General features: G+C 42.0%; 1 protein-coding gene across 2 annotated transcripts; it reads right to left on the bottom strand.

The window, feature by feature from the left end:
- Nucleotides 1-563: 563 nt before the first annotated feature.
- On the bottom strand, nucleotides 564-19,074 carry ZNF558 (zinc finger protein 558). Of its 2 annotated transcripts, none has more exons than XM_037042256.1 (7): nucleotides 18,659-19,074; nucleotides 11,617-11,731; nucleotides 11,056-11,144; nucleotides 10,432-10,558; nucleotides 4,865-4,960; nucleotides 4,057-4,139; nucleotides 564-3,577 (listed from the first exon to the last, which is right to left on the bottom strand). In XM_037042256.1, the coding sequence occupies exons 2-7, from the start codon at nucleotides 11,642-11,644 to the stop codon at nucleotides 2,795-2,797; spliced, it is 1,206 nt and encodes a 401-aa protein (XP_036898151.1). In that variant the 5' UTR covers nucleotides 11,645-11,731; nucleotides 18,659-19,074; the 3' UTR covers nucleotides 564-2,794. The 2 variants fall into 2 exon arrangements, with proteins under 2 accessions (XP_036898151.1, XP_036898152.1); XM_037042257.1 differs by having other exon boundaries at nucleotides 18,733-19,074.
- Between the last annotated feature and the right edge of the window lie 2,237 nt (nucleotides 19,075-21,311).

Genomic DNA, 21,311 nt, shown 5'->3' with positions numbered 1-21,311 from the left:
TAGAAGATATTCAATAAAGAGGCCAGTGGTTAAGTGCACAGACTGTGTGGGTTCAAACCTGGGCTCTACCACTTTCTAGCCGCTGCACTCGGGCAGGTAACATACCAGTTTTCTTGTGTGTAAAAGGGGAATATTAATGGTACATACTTTGGAAACTTATACTGAATACTCAGTAAGTCGACATTCATAAGGCATTCAGGAGAGTGTCTAGTATATGGAAAGTGCTATTTAAAAGCTTGATCATTTATTAATGTATTGAAATACCTGGCTATAAAAATATGGTTCCTATGATAAAAGGAAACAATTCACAAGAAAATAATTAATCCTTAGTTACAGTACATCAAAATATATAAATAAAAATGACAGAATTACAAAACTGAATGTTACTTTATAACCAAAATGAAAGACCTGAACACACATCACTAAATATAAATAAGTTTGAGAAAAAATACTCTGAATGTGTATACTATATCAAAAAACAACGAATTTGAGTTAATGGGTGTATATATAATCTGTATTTAAAATTTACAGAATGTATAATGTTTTCAAACAAACATGGCACATTTATAAAATTTGGCCAATAACAGGTTTACCAGCTAGATGTTGGATTCAGCTGGACATTAGCACACCTCCTCAAAAACAAACCCCCAAATCACTTAGGCTCCAATCACTCGAAGGTTACTTTTAATCACATAGAAAGCCTAAGAATAAGCTACTCAGAGTTGATGCAGCCAAAGAAGCTTCTGGGGAGTCTGTATCACTGTGTTTTTTTAAAAAAATTTTTTGTCATCATAATCAAAACATAACTCTTCGATTCCAGGTCTTGAGCCCACTTTCAAGCGAAAACTAAGTTAAGGAAAGGTAAATAAGAATACAGGAAAGGTGAACAAGCCAGATGAGGGACCCCCAGTGACTTCTACCAGCATAGCAGGTCCACACATCTCTGAGCTCCAGGGAAGCTTTACATATTGAGTATTTTCAATATTGTTTGACAACTTGAACAAAATGTTTTTTTTCTTTAAGTGAGTAAGTAGGGGAGAATGGGCACTGGGGAAGAAGCTAAAAGTAACTGCCATACTAGGATATAAAGATAAAAATGAATCAACATCACAAAGTCCACTTGGCTGACAAAAATGCAGTTAAATTAAAAGTGTATAGTTCATATGTTTCATTATGATAAACTAAATCACTCAGCAGATATTCAGAAATACACTTGTAGCATATTGCTATTTTAAAAGAGTAAATGATAATAAACATATTAGATACCAAACTACAGAACATAACTTCTGGTTTATGGTATAGCTATAGACATCAATGTTTATACTAAAACAAAACAACTGAAAATTCATGAGCTAATGGACCAACCTAAGGATTAGACACTGTTAAAGGTAATATCACACTCATAAGGTCGGTATTTTCCATTCCCGGTGAAATTATTCTGTGGCTACTCAGCGAAGAAGTGAGGCTGAGGCATCACTGCACTGATCACATTCCTAGTGTCTCCTTCCAGTGTGAGTTCTCACAAGTCAATGAAGACTGGAATCATAGAACGATCTTCCAAAATTAATACACTGACAGGTTTTGCATCCAGGGAGAATGTCATGTTTTTCCTAATGTAAAAGCTATTGTTAAAGGCATTCCCTCAATCTTTATATTCATAGGTTTCTTTGCAGTGAGTTCTGTTTCCTCAGAATGGAAAAAACGGAAGACGTGCCAGTACTGATGACACTTAATCAGTCTTTTTCTCCAGAATAAATCCTCACATCTCTCGAAAACTGACAGAACATTAAGGCTTTTCCATTGCATTCAGAACAGCTCACCTTTTGCTCAGTAATGTGAATGCTTGTGCCGTAGGGTTTCCACATCCCTTATATGAGTGCTGCACTGTGGTGATTTCTCCTGTGTGTTCTAAGGGATGAGTGTTCCTGAAGTTTTCTGCATTCTGATACTTGTACGGTTTTATCCTTAGTGTGAATGGTCACATGACTCTGTAGAGGTGTCATTGGAGGTCTTCCTATAGCTACCACATTCCTTGGGTTTCTCCCCAGCACAGGTTTTGTGCCCATTAAGGAGATTTTGAGCTGAAAGCTTACCACAACGATTGCACTCATGAGGCTTTTCTCCAGAGTGAATCAACATGAGTTTCTGAATAATACTTCATATCGAACAGATTGAAAGGCTGAAGGCCTCCCTTTATCGATTTCATGGCAAGCTTCTCAGATGGTTCCCAATGATCTCTCTCTCCTGGTATACATTCCTGTTAGTCTCCTTCCATGGTGCATCAGGACCAGTCTGCATGTTCAACACAATATGGAAGTAATGCTATGTCCTTCAAGGCTCAGCCATAAAAGACAACATGGCTTCAGCATTAGCTCTCCCTCAGATCAAATGCTCTGGAGGGAACCTGCCGCTATATTATAAAGATACCTAGAACCTGTGGAGATTCCCAGATGGTGAGGAAATGAAAGTTCCCTGCCAACACCCAGCACTAACTTTCCAGGCATGTGAGTGAGCCATTTTGGAAACAAGCTCCTCAGTAGTAAAAATGCAGGTAATTGTAGCTCCTGCTGATGATCTTGACTGAGCCCTCAGATCCTGAGCCAGATCCTAAGCCAAAACTACAAAATTAAGCCATATATGAACTTGCAACCTACAGAAATTGTGAGATAATAAATGTCTGTTGTTTTGCAGGGACACTTGTTATGCAGCAACAGATAACTCATACACCTAGGATGAGTTACCACAAGTCGGCGGAGGGGCAAGAAATCAATGAATTGATTTCCAGTTACTGTATTCAAATCCACCTATTATGTATTTTCTTATGCACAGAAAGGTAAGAGTTAGTGGTGAAAGATTTTCCACAATGATTACATTCATAGGGTTTTTCTCCAGTGTGAGTTCTCACATGTTTCTTAACAGCTGAGAGATTATTAAAAGCTTTCCCACAGTTACTGCATTCATAGGGTTTCTCCCCAGTGTGAATTCTCCTGTGCACAGTGAGAGAAAAACTACTGCTGAAGGATTTGCCACACTGAGCACACATATAGGGTTTTTCTCCAGTATGAGTTCTCATGTGCTGTGTCAGATAGGAGCTCTTCCTAAAGGTCTTCCCACAATTGTGGCACTCGTAAGGTTTCTCCCCTGTATGAATACTGTTGTGCCCCGTAAGGGAGGACCTCGTGCTGAAGGCCTTTCCACACTGATTACACTCATGATGATTCTCTCTCGTATGAATTCTCTTGTGGCTTTTGAGGTTACAGCTGGTACGGAAAACATGAAAACACTGGTTACATTCGTAAGGTTTTTCTCCAGTATGAATTCTTACATGCAGTCTAAGGGAGGAGGGATCATTGAAGGCTTTCCCGCAGTCATTGCATTCGTAGGGTTTCTCCCCATTATGTATTCTCTTATGAATAGTAAGATACGATCTACTGCTGAAGGACTTTCCACATTGGTTACAGTCATAGGGTTTTTCTCCAGTATGGATTCTCTTGTGCTGAGTAAGGTTAGATTTTGTGCTGAAAACTTTAAAACACTGATTACATTCGTTGAGTTTCACTCCAACATGATTTCTTCCCTGTTGATAAAGAGATGAATGAAAACTATAATTTGTAATATTTTTAATATTCATTTTTGCCATAAATTCTCTCTCCTAGGAATTTATTACATTATTGTCACTGATGCTTTCACTCTTTTTAGTGCTTGTCCATGACTTCTGCTCAGTCTGAACTCTCAGAAGTTCAACACGATACATGCTTTGCCACAAGTCCTTATTATGCTCAGAGAGCATTTTTACTAACTTAAATTTGCTAATTTATGATTCAACAGACAATATCTTAGTCACATTTAAGAAAATTATTTACTTGCAGTAACCCTCAGTGAAAAAAGTTTGGAGCTAACCTAATTTTTTCCAAATTCACCGTTTTTTCACAGCATCACTCCAGAGACACTATTTTCTCTTGTGTAAATGATACTTTCTTTTAATGAGTCTTTTTATTTTTTCTAACTTGTAGAATTTCCTACTGTGAAAAACCAAGAATCACACATTAGTCTTACCGCTTTTACACCACTAGTGCGTTTTTTCCTAAAAACATGCTTCTTAGGAGTTAACCATTTGGCTTTAAGTATAGTCTCCAAATCTGAAACAGATTGAAAAGAAATTTAAATTGATGGAGAAAAGAAATAGTAAAATACATACATGAGTGTGGCTAGACTCATGTATTCAGGGATCAGGGTTTTTGAGGAGGTCTGCATTGAAAGGGATATGAGTATGCAAATTGTAGGTTTTAAAAAAAGATTCCAGCCCTGGCTGGCGTAGCTCAGTGGATTGAGCGCGGGCCTGCGAACCACACGATCGAGGTTTGATTCCCAGTCAGGGCACATGCCTGGGTTGCAGGCTGGGTCCCTGCAGGCTAGTTCCCAGCAGGGAACTCACAAGAGGCAACCATACATTGATACTTCTCTCCTTCCCTTCCCCTCTAAAGATAAATAAATAAAATCTTAAAAAAAAAAACTTAAAAAAAAAAAGATTCCAGAAGGATTAAAATTTTTCAGAGATTCACAAAAGAAGGAATGATCAGGAATGCAAAGTATAAAGAAACAGGACAAAAAGCTCATATGAGACATATTTTTAAAAAGAGATGTCTTTTTTTTTAACCTCTGAGTCCAAAGTAAAGTATGAGATGTTGAATGAAAAGTTAAAAGGAAAAAAAGTTAGTTAAAACCAAATGTTCTTGGCCACCTCCATCAGGAAAAAAAAGACATTTTCTAAAGTTCTCTGATATTTCTTACTGTAATAATCCCACATCCCCAGTCACTGGTGACAGCTATTCCTCACAAGGACTCATACCCATCTGGTGCTCACCTGGACAAATGTCAGGGAGAGCTCCTCTCCCCTCTGCCGTCACCTTGTCTTCTTGCTCCAACTGAGAGATGAGGCTGAGTTTATCAACATGATATCCTAAATCATGGAGAAAAGACCTGTTGAAGGGAGACTGTGCAGGTAACAAGCGACTCCATGAAACTGAAGCCAACATTTCTAAAGATGACCAAGTGTGACTTTTGGAACAGTTATTAATTATACCTAAATTCTTTTGAATATTATAGCTCTCAAGGAACAAAAATATAAGCATCCTTACTCATATCTAGGTGACAGCATAAATACTATTGACCCTGGGATGAGGGGTTTAGTGGCATTGACCACCTGCACAGTCAAAAACCTACACTTAATCTGACTCCCCCAAAGCTTCAGTTGTCCCCTGGTATCCATGGGAGATTGGGTCAAGGATCCCCTGTGATATGAAAATCCACAGATGCTCATGTCCTTTATATAAAATTGCATGGAACAATGCACACAGTTGGCCCTCTACATTCACAAATTCCCGACCCATGGATTGAAAACTGTTTTTGATCTGTGGTTGGCTGAATCTTTAGATACGAAGCCTGGGGTATGAAGAGCCATCTGTATATTTATTGAAAAAAATCCACATATAAATGGACCCGGGCAGTTCAAACCCATGTCATTCCAGGGTCAGTTTAGTCCCAAAGCTCATGACAAAGTTTAAGTGCACACTTCAGAGGCTCTAAAAGCTTTAACCATGGAGATATAAAGACGGGGTAAGAAACAGGCACATTCAGTTCATAGTGGAGGCATCAGTCAGAAAGCTCTGCAAGGGTAGAGGACGTCTGTCCCATGCATCACCATACTCCAAAACCTAGCACAGACCCAGCAACACAGAAGTGCTTAAGAAAGACTTGTGAGAAGTAATGACATCGAAAATGAGGAATATTAAACTTCAAAAGCCCATCCTGCACAAAAACTGTAAATAAACTGGTGAAAACTGTCAGAATAAACTTTATTTGAATTCTGGAAAATTATCAAAAGATTACCACAACCAGGAAAATGCTTAATCAAGGGAAAAAACAACAATAAATGACATTTTAACTGATTCTCGACTCATCCTGTATTCCGGGCTTTGGCTGTGGCCTTGAAGGCAACATGCCACATTCCTAGGACTGGAAGGAGCAGGATGGACCATTACTCAAGGAACTGTGATAGTTTTGACCTTTCTGAAGGTCTAGTTCAAAGGGCTTGACTTCATTGATCCAATCCCAAACTATCCAAGGGCTGAGCTGGCTACCCAGTGGGTATGCACAAATCTATCAACCACCACCACCACCTGAAGCAAAGGAAAACAGCAGAAGAGAACAAAAGACTAATCAAAACTTGGAAGGAAAAGTGTGGAATAAGATATTCTGGGGAGCTTTTGAAAAGCTCATTCGTATTGTGGATGAAAAAGGGGTGCTGTAATAAATCATAAATTCCTAACTGGGCAGGTCATGGTGAGTAGTCACACAACATAATTTCTTTAGTGAAAGGTTTTTTAAGCAAGTCCTGACCATCGGTTTTAGACATATATGTTAATACACTTTTGAAATGCCAGAAGTAATACCCCTTGAAGGCACAGCCATCCTCAAGAGAACACAATCTTAACTATCCTGTAATTTGCTCCAAACCTTGCTTTTTCCCACCTTTCTATAATCTTCCTTGTGTTCCATCCTTAATTTCAAATGTATAAAAGAAATCACAAAGCTGGCATTCTCTGGAGCATTTGAGGACTTGATTCCTGGCAACTGTCTTTGGTTTTGCTTAAATAAACTTGTATAAAATTTTTGTATAGGTTTTGGACTTGACAATTTTAATATAATAGCTTCACGTATTCTCAAGTTTGGGCACATGCTCAGAAAAGACCTGAACGGGCATGAGAAGACCTGAAAAGACACCAAGTCTTCAACTCTGGCTGATCTTTAGGCTCTGCGTAAGCAGGGTGGGAAGGCTACGGCAGAGTGTAAACCCCTTTTGTATATTCAGAGCCCATCTGCAGAGACGAGATTTTTGTCTGTTTGTTTGTTTTTGTTCCAGGTATTCAAGGAGATCTCTTAACACAGCAGAGCCTTCAGTGGCCACGCACAACAAATTCAGACATTACAAAATTAGTTCATAAACATCACTAAACATACATACAACATGAACTACAATAAGCAACAACAACAAACCCTGAGGAATGGGAAAATATTATTCCAGAATTGCCATATTATAGTATTCCAAATGTCTAGTATTTGGCAAATGAAATTATGAGGCAGGCAAAGATACAAATGTATGGTCCATTACAGGAAAAAAATTAAAAACAATTCCTGAGGAAACCTAAATATTAAACTTATTAGGTAAAAAATTTAAATTATTTTAAATATGGTTAAAGACCTAAAGGATACTTGAACAAGAATTAAATAAAAATTATATTAAAAAAAAAAAAGACCTAAAGGAAACCATGTACAAAGGGATGTCCACTTTAACCACCCTTATTTAACATAGTAGTGGAAGACCTAGACATAACAATCAGATAAGAATAAATAAAAGGCATCTAAATTTTAAAGGAAGAAGCTGTCATCATTTGAAGATGACATAATACTGTATATAGAGAACTCTAAAGGTTCCACCAAAAACTACTAGAACTGATAAATGAATTCACTGAAGTAGTAGGATACAAAATTAATATCCAGAAATCAGTTCCATTTTTATACTCTAGTAATGGACAATCAGAAAAGGAAACTAAGAAAACGATTTTATTTACAATTGCACCAAAAAACAATACTTAAGAATAAATTTAACTGAGAAGGCAAAAGACCTGTGCCAAGAAAATTGTAAGACACTAAAGAGAGAAACTGAAGAAGATATAAATAAATGGAAGCATACACTGTTATCATGGATAGAAAGAACAGTTAAAATGTCCATGCTACCTAAAGCAATCCATAGATTAAACACAATTCCTATCAAAATACCAATGGCATATTTCACAGAACTACAACAAATAATCCAAGAATTTATATGGAACCACAAAAGACCCCAAACAGCCACGGCAATCTTGAGAAAGAAGAACGAAGTTAGAGGTACCATGACACCTGATATCAAACTATTCTTCAAGGCTAATAGTAGTTAAAAGAGCATGGTACTGGCACAAAAACAGATACGTAGATAAATGGAATAGAACAGAGAGCCCAGAAATAAGTCACCACCTATATGGCAATTAGTATTTGGCAAAGGAGACAAAAACATACAATGGGGGTAAAGACAGTATATTCAATACATGGTGTTGGGAAAAGTGGACAAATACATGCAAAAAAATGAAACTAGACCACCTTCTTACACTATACACAATGATGAACTCAAAAATGGATTAAAGATTTACATGTAAGCCATGAAACCATAAAAATTTTAGGAGAAAACATAGGCAGTAAAATCTCAGACATTTCTCATAGCATTATTTTTTTCTGATATATCACCTCAGGAAAAGAAAACAAAATAAAAATAAATAAGTAGGACTATGTCAAATTAAAAAATGTTTGCACAGCAAAGGAAACCATCAACAGATGAATAGACAACCCACCAAATGGGAGAACATCTTGTCAATGATACATCTGGTAAGGAGTTAATATCCAAAATTCATGAACAACTCATACAACCCAGCACCAAAAAGGCCAAACAATCCAATAAAAAAATGGGCAAAGGACCTAAATAGGCACTTCTCCTCTTAGGACATACAAATGGCCAATAGACATATGAAAAGATGCTCAGTGTCATGAATCATCAGAGAAATGCAAATTAAAACCACAATGAGACATCAGGGCATACCTGTCAGAATGGCTATCATCCATAAATCAACAAGTGCTGGCGAGGATGTGGATAAAGGGGACCTTGTGCACTTGCTGGGACTGCAAACTGATGCAGCTCCTATGGACAACAGTATGGAGCGTCCTCAAAAAACTAAATATAGATATACCATAAAATCCAGAAATTCCACTTCTGGATATTTAGCCAAAGAAAAGAAAAACACAAATTTGAAAAGATATATGTACCCTTATGTTTATAACATCATTATTTACAAGAGCCAAGATATGGAAGCAACCTAGGTGTACATCAATAGATGAATGAATAATGAAGATGAGGTACATATGTGCAATAGAATATTATGCACCAATAAAAAGAGTGAAATCTTGTCATTTGTGACAACATGGATGGATCTAGGAGGTATTATGCTAAATTAAATAAATCAAGCAGAGAAAGACAAATACTGTATGGTTATACTTATATGTGGAATCTAAAAAACAAAACAAAGGAACAAACAAAACAAAAATAGACTCATAGAGACAGACCAAAGGAATGGTTACCAGAACAGAGGAGGTGGGGATGGGTAAAAAGGGGCAATATAGTCAACGATATTGTGATAGGTTTGCATGGTGACAGACGATTACTAGAATTAGTGGGGTGATCACAATGCAAGCTGTAGAAATGTTGAATCGTTATATTATACACCTGAAATTAATACAACCAACAAAATACTATATATCAACTACACTTTAATTTAACAAATTAAATCAAAAAAAGAAAATGGAAAGACACCACAGAATGGGAGAGATTATTTCCAAATCATATTTTGAATAAAGGTATATTCAGAATATATAATTAACTTTTATAAACCAGGAACAAAAAGATAAACAACCGAATTAAAAAATTGACAAAGGAGTTAAACAGACATTTCTCCAAAGAAGATATACAAATAGCCAACAAGGACACAGAAAAAATGCTCAAGGTCACTAGTCATGACGAAAATGCAAATCAAGAGAATGAGATACCACTTATTCCCACAGGAATGGCTATACTCAAAAAACAAATGTTGGGGAAGCCGCAGAGGAATCTGAACCCTCCCTCACACAACGGTGAAGATGCTGGGCAAAACAGTCGGTCGTTTCTTAACAAGCTAAACATGGTAATATATAGATCCAAGCATCCCATTCCTAAAGGAATACCCAAGAGAACTAGAGGTACAGGTTTAAGTAAAACTTGCATACAAAAATGCATAGCAATGTTATTTATAACAGCCTGTATATGGAAACAACCCAACTGTTTACCAACCATTGAATGGGTAAGCAAAAAGTGATATATTCATAAAATGAAATTATTATTCAGTCTAAAAAGGAATAAAGAATTGGAATACATTCTATAACACAGCTAAACCTTTATATATTATACTGCCTGAAATAAGTCAGACACAAAAGATCTCGTATTTTATGATCCAATAAAATGAACTGTCCTAAACAGGCAAATTCAGAGACAAAGCAAATGAGGGGCTGAGAGCAACTGGGAGAGAGTGGGGACTGTAATGGGAACCGATGGCTTCACGGGGATGACAATGTTCTGAAATTGATGGTTGCACAACACTCTGAATACACCAAAGCCACTGCGTTGTATACTCTGAAATGGTTAAGATGGTAAATTTTACGTTATATGAACGTTACTTCAATTTGACAAGGAAAAAGAAGGAAAGCCTTGTTACCAGAGTCATTAAGTAAATGCAGGGATGATGTCGGGCTTACCAAGCGCCGCCAGGTTCCTGCAGTTCTCCAGCATCACGTCTTTGTACAGCGTTTTTTGAGAAGGGTCCAGCAGTGCCCACTCTTCCTGGGTAAACTCTACACACACATCCTCAAAGGTCACCATGTCCTAAAACCATCGAAACCATTAAGGCTTAGCCCAGGACCACCCCACTGAGGGCGTACAGGAAAAGGGCCAAGGATGACAAGAGTGGTGACAGGGAATCCAAGGCAGGTGTACTTTGTGCATCAGAGTTCGGGGCTCAACTCTCACTTGCTTCTGGGTTCAGCCCTCAGCCTCAAAGGTTGAGCACAGGCCTGGGGCATTGCAGAAATCAGGAAATACTTGGTAAATGTATACATGACTGCCTAATGGCCACCATCAACTGCTTGAGTTTAGGAAGCAGTCATGTCTTTCCTTAGTGTCCCTTTAAAACCTACCAGCAGAACGTGATGTAGACGGTGCCCCTGCAGAAAACTGCAATGCAGTAAATATTGACATCTGCTGACCTGGTTCCGGAAGCCCCTCAGACCTGGTCTGGCTGTGAGGCTCCAGGTCACTGAAGGGAACAAGTTCAGCTTTTGGCCAAAAAAGTAATGATCTGGAAAAAGGGAAACCTGACTCACCGGTAACCAGCCTGTCAGGAAGCCATTAACAAACCCCTCCTCCTCTGTGCAGCCTTTTTGAGGAGACGCTGGGTACAGGGGAGCCTGAACTGGAGAAGAAATGAGTCATAAGTGAGTCCAAGAATCCAGCACTCACAAATTCCCCTCCTCCCTGAGAGCAGACACCCCCTAACATACCCGCCCTTTAAGAAACCAGCGCAGGGCCCTGTCTCACCAGGGACAGAAAACAGGGCTCAAAAGTCAGAGTGCACTTGAGGAAGAGATTATTCCCATTTCACAGATGAGGAAACTGGAAATCCAAGGGACATCATTATTATTTTGTCAAGTTGGTAAAAAGAATTAAGAGGTAAAATTCAAAACTCCGGCACATTTACTATACAGGTGACATCTTCCCAGACACTCAAACCACTAAAGTCCCAAATACCCCAAACCATATTAGGTATCAGTGACCTCTGGGCTCCACTCCCGCCTCATTTGCTCAGCCCTCTCCCACCCCTGCTCTTGTGGTACAGGGGCTGTTAACACCTGGACTCTGGGAGCCTCCGGGACCCCACAACTTACCACACGTAGGGAACAGAACCATGGCCATGATCCTATGATTCAGATGGTAAATTTTCCTGAACCACAGGGCAGTGGGAGAAACAGGGCACTCCTCCACGAACTCCCACAGTGTTCTCTGGAATAAATGAGAAAATAATGAAGATTCATAGCCTCTCTCCCTCTCCGGGTTACCAAGGACGACTCTGTCTTAGCCTGCCCATCATGTTCTCCTGCAAAATGCAAGGTCTTTGTTATTGGGCCTTTATTTTGTCTAGCAGGTGAAGGACCCAGAACCGTATGATGGCAAAACTAGTCTTCTGTCCACTACAGTACAATTGATATATTATTATCGCTCCATCCCATTTTACATGCTCAGCTTTGCTAAGTCTCAGGGCACGTTCTTCCCATCTACATGGTGGTCACAATCACACCCCCAACTTCACTTGAAACTCTGGCCCCACCTCACTCTGATGGCATCAGACTTCACTGCGTTATGAGGTTGCCTCACTCCACCTTGGCCACATGCTTCCACGGGCACTGTCTCAGGCTTAGTCACCACCCAGCACTGTTTCGCTGTCCAGAACACAGCTCAGAAAGTCCCCTCTCTTTGAACAAAACCTCCCAAACTTCTCCTTTGTGCAGTCTTTTTTTCTTTCACTACATGTGTTCTACTACATAAAGAACAGTCCACCTACTATCATACTTTCTTGCTACTTACCAGTCGCCTTCTCTCCTCATTTCCTGTGTACCCAGCTTGGGTGACAATGTCCCTCATTTCCACAAATGTCCTTTCCCCTTCATAGCACTCCAGCAGCACTCCAACCAGGTGACTGCAATCACCTGCTGCTCTGTGGCAGCACTGGGGCAGACCAGCCTGCAGGAGAGCCATTGTCACCTCTAGATAAATGTGGTCACCAACATGGAAAGGAACCTCAATCTTGTTGGACAATCCTATAAATTGATGGAACGTCCTACACATCCCACCTTCTCTAATCTCTTTGACTCTCATACATCCTCACTTTTGTCCCCCTATGGTAATCAGCTTCCTATATGGACAATGATTCAAGCCTCCTGATATTCACACCTGCATTTAGGGCTGAGCTGTGCGACTAATAAAATACTGTGGAGGTAACATCTAAGGCTGGATCATAATAGACACTGCAGCTTCCACCTGGGTCTCTGGCACTGCTTGCTCTGGGGAAGCCATGTTGCAAGGACACTCAAGCAGTCCTGAGGAGAAAGCTATTCGGAGGAGCTGAGGCCGCTCTCCCACAGCCAGCACAAGATGCCAGCACGTGCGTGCACCATGTGGGAAGTGAATCCTTCACCACCAGTACAGCCTTCAGATGACCGCAGTCCCAGCTGAAATCTGGCTAAGGAATCACAAACGTGCCTGAGCCAGAACCTTGGAGCTAAGAGGAATTCCTGAATTATAAAGACTGTAAGAGATAGGAAATGTTTATTGTTTCAAGAGACTAAGGTTAGTAGCAACAGATAAGAAATACACCCTCACTTTCAGCAGATGACCCTGAATCCTACTTCTCAAAGTGATCATCACGAAAGGAATCTTCTTGTCTTGCCACCAAAATGACAATCTGAACACGGTGTCCTCTGCGTCTTCTGTTACAAACCAGGAGCTCTTTTCCCTTCTCTGTGAGGTCAGATTCTACAGCTCTGTTCTGTCTCCCATGCCGCCTGCCTTCAGGAGCTGTATGCTACCGATGGTCTCGTTTACCCTTCCCTTCAAGCTCTCCCACTCTACTGAACCCAACTGCACATCATTCGAACCTAATGTGGTATTTTCAGTAGTGAAGTAAGTCCACCCTAATGGCCGTCGTATTTCCAGTTTCTGCCCAGTCTTGCCCACTCACCATAGCCAGTATTTTCACTCTGTCTCATTTCCTCATGTCCCACTCACTCTTCAACAAAGTACAATGTGTTTCCAGCACTACCAATTCCATCAGTAGAAATGCCAATAATCTATTTCAGAGATGCAGACCACAACTACACTGGTACCAGTTCTTATCAGTCGGATCAACACGGATGTGGTGGGCCACTTCTTTTATTGGCGAAGCTGCATGAAGTGCACTCTCATACCCTGCTGGGGTACAACTCATGTGGGAGGAATTTGTCAACGTCAAGCAAAATGCAAAAGACAGTTACCTTTTCACTGTCGATCGAACGGGTGAGTTCCATGAGAGCCCTGACATTTGTTAATTTTCCCTTTCATGCAATGTGAGTACCCGACTTAAGCTCTGATTGCCCAGACAACAGCCATTTCAAAGAGGCCTCTAGTTCGAACACAGCTGCCTCTCATAAACATAACCGGCAGCCTCCGCCACTGAGCCTTCTACTTTAGAGATCGTGGTGGATTTCAATACTGACCCTTTGGGCTGCCTATGTTTTCTTTCCTGCACTTTAAATTCCTGTCTTTATGTTTTAAATTCACCAATAAAGAGGGAACCTATGAAACCTCAGGCCCCTACCCTATACCCCAATAAAAGCGGAACCCCAGACCCATGCATTCTCTCTACCTGTGGGGCCCAAGCTGTGCTTTCAGGTCTTGTAAGCATTGGACCTGTATCTTTTCAGTTTCCTGATGGTTACTGGTAAAAGGCATCTGGTAATCATAATCAGACCCACAAGGGCTGCTCTATCCATGTCAGTTATTAGTAGACTGAGATCAGCCCAAAACAGTGAGAGTACTCACTGTGGCCTTACTGACAACATCAAAGGGTTAGAAACAACACAAACGGCCACCAATAGGGAGTGAGTTCAATAAACTATGGGATACCCACATCATGAAGAAACAAGCAGCCAAAGCAAGGAAAAATAGGATTTCTAGGTATTGATAGATTTTTAGTTCCAATAAATTTAAGTAAAAAAAAAAAATCAAGGTACCAAGTAGCACATATAGAATATTTTCTTTTTATGAGAAGGGGACACCCACCTCCTTTCACTGTAGTTACAGAATAAAAGGTAATTCCACAAAACCAGCTTCATGAGGTCTCTGTGTTTCCTCCTGATACTGAAAAGATGAAAGCGATAGGGGGTGTGAGTGTGTGCAGGGAGGGGAACACTAGACACTAAAGTGAGTGTGGCCAGGTGAAAAAGAGTTGTAGGGAGTCGCTGCCTCCTGGGCTTGTGTGATCCCAGATAATGCTCCCTCTTCAGAGACGCCCGCATTCCTTCCGCTCAGAAGCTGTGGGTGTGCTACCTAACCCGGCAAGAGTTCTGCAGATGTGATTAAAGACACTGAGGTGGGAGAAGATCCTGGGTTATCCAGGTGGGCCCAGTGTCATCACAAAGGCCCTTACAAAGGGAGACAGGAGGGTCAGGGTCGGCGAAGGAGATGCGATGATGAAAGCAGAGGTCAGAGGGTGAGAGGGAGGTTGGGAGATGCTCCGCTGCTACATCTGAATTTGAAAAGAGGGTCACTGAGACAAGGAATGATGAATGCGGGAGGCCTCTAGGAGGACAAGGTGAGGGAATGGATTCTCCCCTAGACTCCAGGAGGAATGCAGCCCTGCCAGCCCATTTAGGACTTTTGAACACCAGAACTGCAGGAAAATAAACTGGCAATGCTTTAAGCCACAAAGTTTATAACTTGTTACAGTAGCTATGGGAAACTAATACAGCTTCTCACATCAAACCCTCCTGGAGCATCTGTGCGAGTCCAGCAGGCCCACACAGCTGTGGCAGGTGGAGGATGGCTCCTTTCTCCCCACCAGGAAGCCCGTCTGCTCACAGAGCCCCACGAGAAAAGGAGGCTGACAAGGTGCCTGGCACTTCCAGACCCCGAGTACCCCTTCAAGGGGTTTTGGCAGTTAACTCTCACAGGAAGACAGAAGGCGGCTCTGTTTGGTTTACAGATTCAGAGACTTCGGTCCCCTCTTGGATATGCTGGTGCTGGGTCACAGAGAAAGGGCCATCCAATATCACTGTTGCCCCACAGAACCGTCAGTGATGACAGAAATGTTCTGTAATTGTGCTGTGTTCAATACGGCAGCCACTAACCACAGGAGCCTACTGAGCACTTGAAATGTGGCCACTATGGTGGACAGAGAAGCTGTAGACATTCTCGGGCATGGCTTTCTTTAGGATGTGGAGGAGGGGCCTGCGAGTGGCAGAGTGGGGTGAAAACACAGACCTGGATGAGGGTGATGCCTGCAGGTTTGACTGCTAGGAGCAGAGTGGGTGTTCTGTGCCATCTGACAAATGCACGCATTCATTACACTCTCTTGGTTCTAAACTCTAAGAGCTTTTTTTCCTACTTCTTTCCTCCTCCATAGCCATTATTTAGGGCTAAGGAACAACCATCTTAATCTTAAACTTCTTCCTAACACCTCCTATCTTTCCTCTTAAGTCCTCATTCTTAACCCTGAAGTCCATTGCAACCTCGTGTTAAAGCCAAAATCTCACGGCCTCTTCAGTGTTTGCTCACGGGCCCTGGAACAGAGTCCAGGGCAATGCCTGGTCTGGTCCTGCTGGTCCAGCCCATCAGCTTGGCTCATGTTCCTTCCCCACGTTTGTCTTCGTTGTCTTGACTTCAGCCACCCATCTTCCCAGTTCAGGGAGCACACCAGGCTCTCCTGCTTTTGGTGTTGCTCTCACGCAGTTCTCTCCGCCTCGGTGCTCTCTCAAAGGTACTCTGACACCTTCACTCCAGGCTAGTCCTAGGACTAGCTAAACCCAGTCCCAACCTCAGCTCTCAAGCTAAATAAATATCAGTCCTTCTCAAGATGGTTGGCTTCCCTGTTCCCTGAGGTTGAGTCCTCTGTGCCAAGCTCCAACCTCGATTATGTGATTGATTATTTAGAATGCAAACTCCATGGAGAAAGACAAGGTCCATTTGGTTCTCCCCATGCATCTGGCCTAGGGCCTGGCCTGTGGAGATGATGAACCATCCTGGTTCGCCTTTGACTGCCTTGGTTTGAACACTGAATGTCCTGTATCCTAGCAAATCCCTCAGCACCGAATACATAAAGATGGATGGATAGTCATACTATCCACTATGGATAGTCATACTATCCATACTATACTTGCTTGCACAACAAGCAAGTATTCCCCTTAAGAATGCTACAGGAAAGCTGATGAAAGAGACATGCATGGGAGTGCACTCACACACCATATTAGCAAAGCCCAACCATTGAATATAAAATTACTTAACATGAGTATCTGCAACATGAATCACCAGACTGTTATTTCAGAAAAATTTTAAGAAACAAAATTAATTTCCATTAGAAGGCAAGTTGTGGAGGTCAGTCCTTGGAAACTGGTGTCTTACCCTTCAATCTGTAAATTGTTGCTTAATCCTCCAAATGATTTCAAATCTCATTAAGAAAAAAAAATGCACTTGCTCAAAATACATCTGGTTCCTAGTCAATGTAAATGTCTGTTATGGGGAAGGGCTGGATGGAGGGGAGAGGTTGATAAAAGAGAAGAACTCATGGGCATGGACAACAGTGGAGTATATGTGGGGTGGAGGGAGGGGGAGGAGGGTAAGGGGGGTAAATGGTGATGGATCGGACTTGACTCAGGGTGGTGAGCACACAATACAGTGTACAGATGCTGTTGTAGAACTGTGCACCTGAAACCTGTATAATTTCATTAACCAGTGTCACCCCAATACACTCAATAAAAAACAACATAAATTTCTGTTACTAATATAAAGACGCTCAAATCATTTTTCTTCCCAATGTCCCATATTCTGAATATTTGTGGAGTATTTATAGAGCTTTAGAAGTCAAATTCAACAGGCCTGAGGAATGTTGCTAAGTAGTCCTGCTGGTTGTTAGTTGGATGATCTGTCATCCTTCATATACAGGTAAAATTACATATTTATACTTATATAGTGTATCCTAACATTTTAAATATTATGCAATGTGAGTAAATACACATTTCTAAAGTTTACATTTTATTTGTGTTTTTAGTGTGTACTTATCTCTATATAAGTACATATATACATACTTTTTGCATATAACTGTATTTACTGGACTATTTATACACACATAGCCACACACGTCTTACTGTTTCCTTGAATATAATCCACCAAACATAAATCATTTTTCTTAAGGTTCTCTCACTATTAGTGGCTCCCTGGGTTTATAATAGGAGCTCGGGAGAGCCGAGTAGCAGTTTTCTGCACAGCGGAGGCAGCTGGAACCTGTTGTTACAAGTTTCACACAGCCCTCACCTGCTCACAGAGAAATCTTCAACCAGTGAGGAAAGGTGGGCCTTGATCAAGGCTGGTTTCAACTCAGACCTGAACCCTGGCAGTGCTTTTCTTGTATGGGGCGCAAAGAAAACGCAGATTGCTCTTGAGGCCTTTTATAGGGCATAATTCGGTTGTTGAATGGAAAAGCCATCCCATTCATTTTTCTTTTTCGTATTTACTGATTAACGTGTAATTGTTGGCTGTGTCTGGATTTTCCAGATCCCATCCAGCCATCTGCTTCCCGAGTGGGAGAAAGCGGGTTCATGCTGTGTGCAGTTGGCTTGCTCAAATCATTTGGCTGGATAGTTAGTTGTTGGTGACTCCAGACACTTTAAATATGGCTTGTCACTTGGGGGTCCCTGTAAGTGACTCAGCTGACTTGTAAAGAATTCCCACAGTTCATTCAGGGCCTCCGAGATTTTAAAGCCCTCGGGCAGGGTTTCCTGGCCTCAGCCCTACTGACATTTGGGGCTGGATAACTGTTCGTTGTGAAGACTGAGCACTGATGGTGCTGAGCAGCAGCCCTGGCCTCCACCCTATAGATGCCAATAGAGACCCCCCTCCCGGCCATTTGTAATAAACCCAAACAATGCCAATAGACACCGCTAAAAGTCCCCTTGGGGGGCCAAAATCACACCCGGAGAGGGTGACAATAGTCGGGGGAAGATCTCAAGGAGCGACAGCGCCGTCCAGAGCTGGGAGGTGACAGCAGCTTCCGGCCGACCTGAAGGACCAGCCCAGAGGAGGAAACTGGGTCCCGGGAGGGGCGGAGAGTCGTCGGGCCATGATGGAGGTGCCCTAAGCCCATGCCCCTCCCTGCACTGCCCCGGACTACCCGCGGCTCACCTAGTCCGCCCCTCGCACTGCGGCCACACGTATCACGTGAACGCCGTCCCACCCAGAGAAGACCGAACACGTACCGCGCAGCCAGCCACCCACGACTGTGTCCACGGCGCCTCCCTGGGCTTCTACTTCCGGTCTCAGGCTGGCGGCTGCACACGGAAGTTTCCGGTCACGGGCTGGCCACCGCGGAGAGCGAGAATACCGAGGTCTAGGGGCCGCGGCGGTGATCAGAGAGAGCGGGGGCGGGAGGAGACCCATGGGCGGTTTGTGGGCGGACGCTAGTTTCTGGCGTCCGGGGCTAGGCTCTGGCGACCCCAGACACAGACTTGGGCTAAGGCCAGTTCTCGAAGTGCGGGTTGGGCAGGGACCACGTTGTGGGTGGCACCAGGCCCAGGGGGCGTGGCCGTGGGTGGAGACCACTCTGTCCGCAGTACCGTTGAGGGGACCAGGCCCAGGCGCGTTGGACTTAGTTTTGGGTGCGGAATCAGATTTGTGGTAAAGATTGTGTGTGGGTACCAGACCTGGGGGCGAGGCTGGAGTAGAGGAGCAAACGGTGGAAAAGACCAATTCAAGAGATGGGGATGAAGCGGGGATGAGGCAGGGACGCGGCTGGAATAGACTAGGCGGGCTGGACAGTGGGAAGAAATCAGCTCTAGGGACAAGGCTGATGGTGGGCCTTTACCAGGATCCCCAGACTGTGCAGGTAACTGGAAGGTCGGTTACCACCACGTTCACACAGCCTCACAAAGCCTAATAGAACGACAAGCTCATGTTTATGATTTTAAATTTTTGTGTGTAGTTTTATTCTTGATTGCTTTGTAAAAGTGGACCATATATTCACATTTCTCAACAACTTGCTGTCCCAAACGAATAGAGAGGGATCCAGCACCATAGCTGTTTAATTTTTAAAATTATGGGGTTTTTTTTTGGCGGGGAGGGACTACGTCATAGATAAACATAATAGGAACACTTCAAAAATGGGCACAGAGTCAGTAGAATATTCTCACTCCCACCACTCTCTCCCAGTCCTTTTACCCAGTGTTCGGTGAAATCCCCTAAAGTCTAAATTCAGGATGAATTCCAAAGAACTGACACATAGCCTTCTTCAAATTCATAGAAGCTTTATTAAATTCATAGCAGCTTTAATAGGAGAAACTTACATGGGCAAAGCAACTGCTTGTTTCCAGTGGTGGCTGGTGGAAATAAATCCAGCTCCCTCCCAGGACAAGCTCTCCTTTTTATAGGGGTTAATAGTAAAGCCATATGGTGGGGAGTTGCTGCAGACCACCAGAAAGAATGATGAATGCATTTCTATGCTAACATAACATCAAGAAGTTATCCAAGCTCTATACATTCATTACCCCCTTCCTGGGGCTTGACATTTATCTCCAGGTTGCATTCTGGGTAGTCAGCTCAACCTGAGGCTACAGAGAATTAAACATTCACAGCAGGTTAAGCACAGAGTCCAACCTTTCCCAAGCGCCTTTACCGCTGGAGACCTACTGCATCTCTGAATAAGTTCCTCTACACCCACCCAGGTGTAAACATCCTTCTCGCCTCTGTCCTTCCAGATACATTCAAGCCTAAGGAGGGTGTCCCCAAGGGAAAAAATTGAAGCTGGTAAATTGTCTCCTGCATCTGAATCCACCGAAAACATATTTCTGGTGCAGAAGAATGAACCAGTGATGAATTGATAGGAAGAAAACAAAGGAACAAGGAAAGTTCAGTGTTTCAAAGGTCAAAAGAAAAAATTAGGAAGAAAATGTATTCATATTATCCTAATGGCACTTTTCTGGATAAGATTCATGTCATAAAATGGTAAATGTTTATATAATAATTGATATTGAATTTTGATTTTCCAAATTCTTTAAATAATTATCCTGGGCAAGGCTAAATTGTGTTTTATTTATTTATTTTCCTTTTTTATCTTTATTTTTTAAATATATTTTATTGATTATACCATTACAGTTGTTCTATTCCTCCCTTCATTACCCTCCCCCCTACACACCCCCTCCCCCACCCTTCCCCCCTTTAGTTTATGCCCACGTGTCTCAAGTTCTTTAGATTCTATATTTCCTCTATTATTCTTGCCCCCCCCCCCCGCTATTTTTTACCTACCATCTATGCTACTTATTTTCTGTCTCTTCTCCCGCCTTCTCCTCCTCCCACTCCCCTGTTGCTAACCCTTCATGTGTTTTTCATTCCTATGGTTCCACTCCTGGTCTAGCTGTCCTTTTGGTTTGCTTTTGTTTTAGGTGTGGTTGTTAGTAACTGTGAATTTGCTGTCCTCTCACTGTTCCTATTTTTTATCTTCTTTTTCTTAGATAAGTCCCTTTAGCATTTCATATAATAAGGGCTTGGTGATGAGGAACTCCTTGAATTTGATCTTATCTGAGAAGCACTTCATCTGCTCTTCCATTCTAAATGAAAGCTTTGCTGGGTAGAGCAGTCTTGGATGTAGGTCTTTGGATTTCATGACTTGGAATACTTCCTTCCAGCTCCTTCTTGCTTGTAAGGTCTCTTTTGAGAAATCTGCTGACAGTCTGATGGGAACTCCTTTGTAGGTGACTGTCCCCTTTTCTCTTGCTGCTTCTAGGATTCTCTCCTTCATTTTAATCTTGGCTAATGTAATTCTGATGTGCCTTGGTGTGTTCCT

The sequence above is a fragment of the Sturnira hondurensis genome, unplaced genomic scaffold, assembly GCF_014824575.4.
Source record: "Sturnira hondurensis isolate 20B ecotype Veracruz unplaced genomic scaffold, ASM1482457v3 Scaffold0003693, whole genome shotgun sequence".
In the NCBI taxonomy this organism is placed as follows: Eukaryota; Metazoa; Chordata; class Mammalia; order Chiroptera; family Phyllostomidae; genus Sturnira; species Sturnira hondurensis.
Note: the sequence above shows the minus strand (reverse complement) of the source record. Positions and strands in the feature narration are given on the sequence as shown.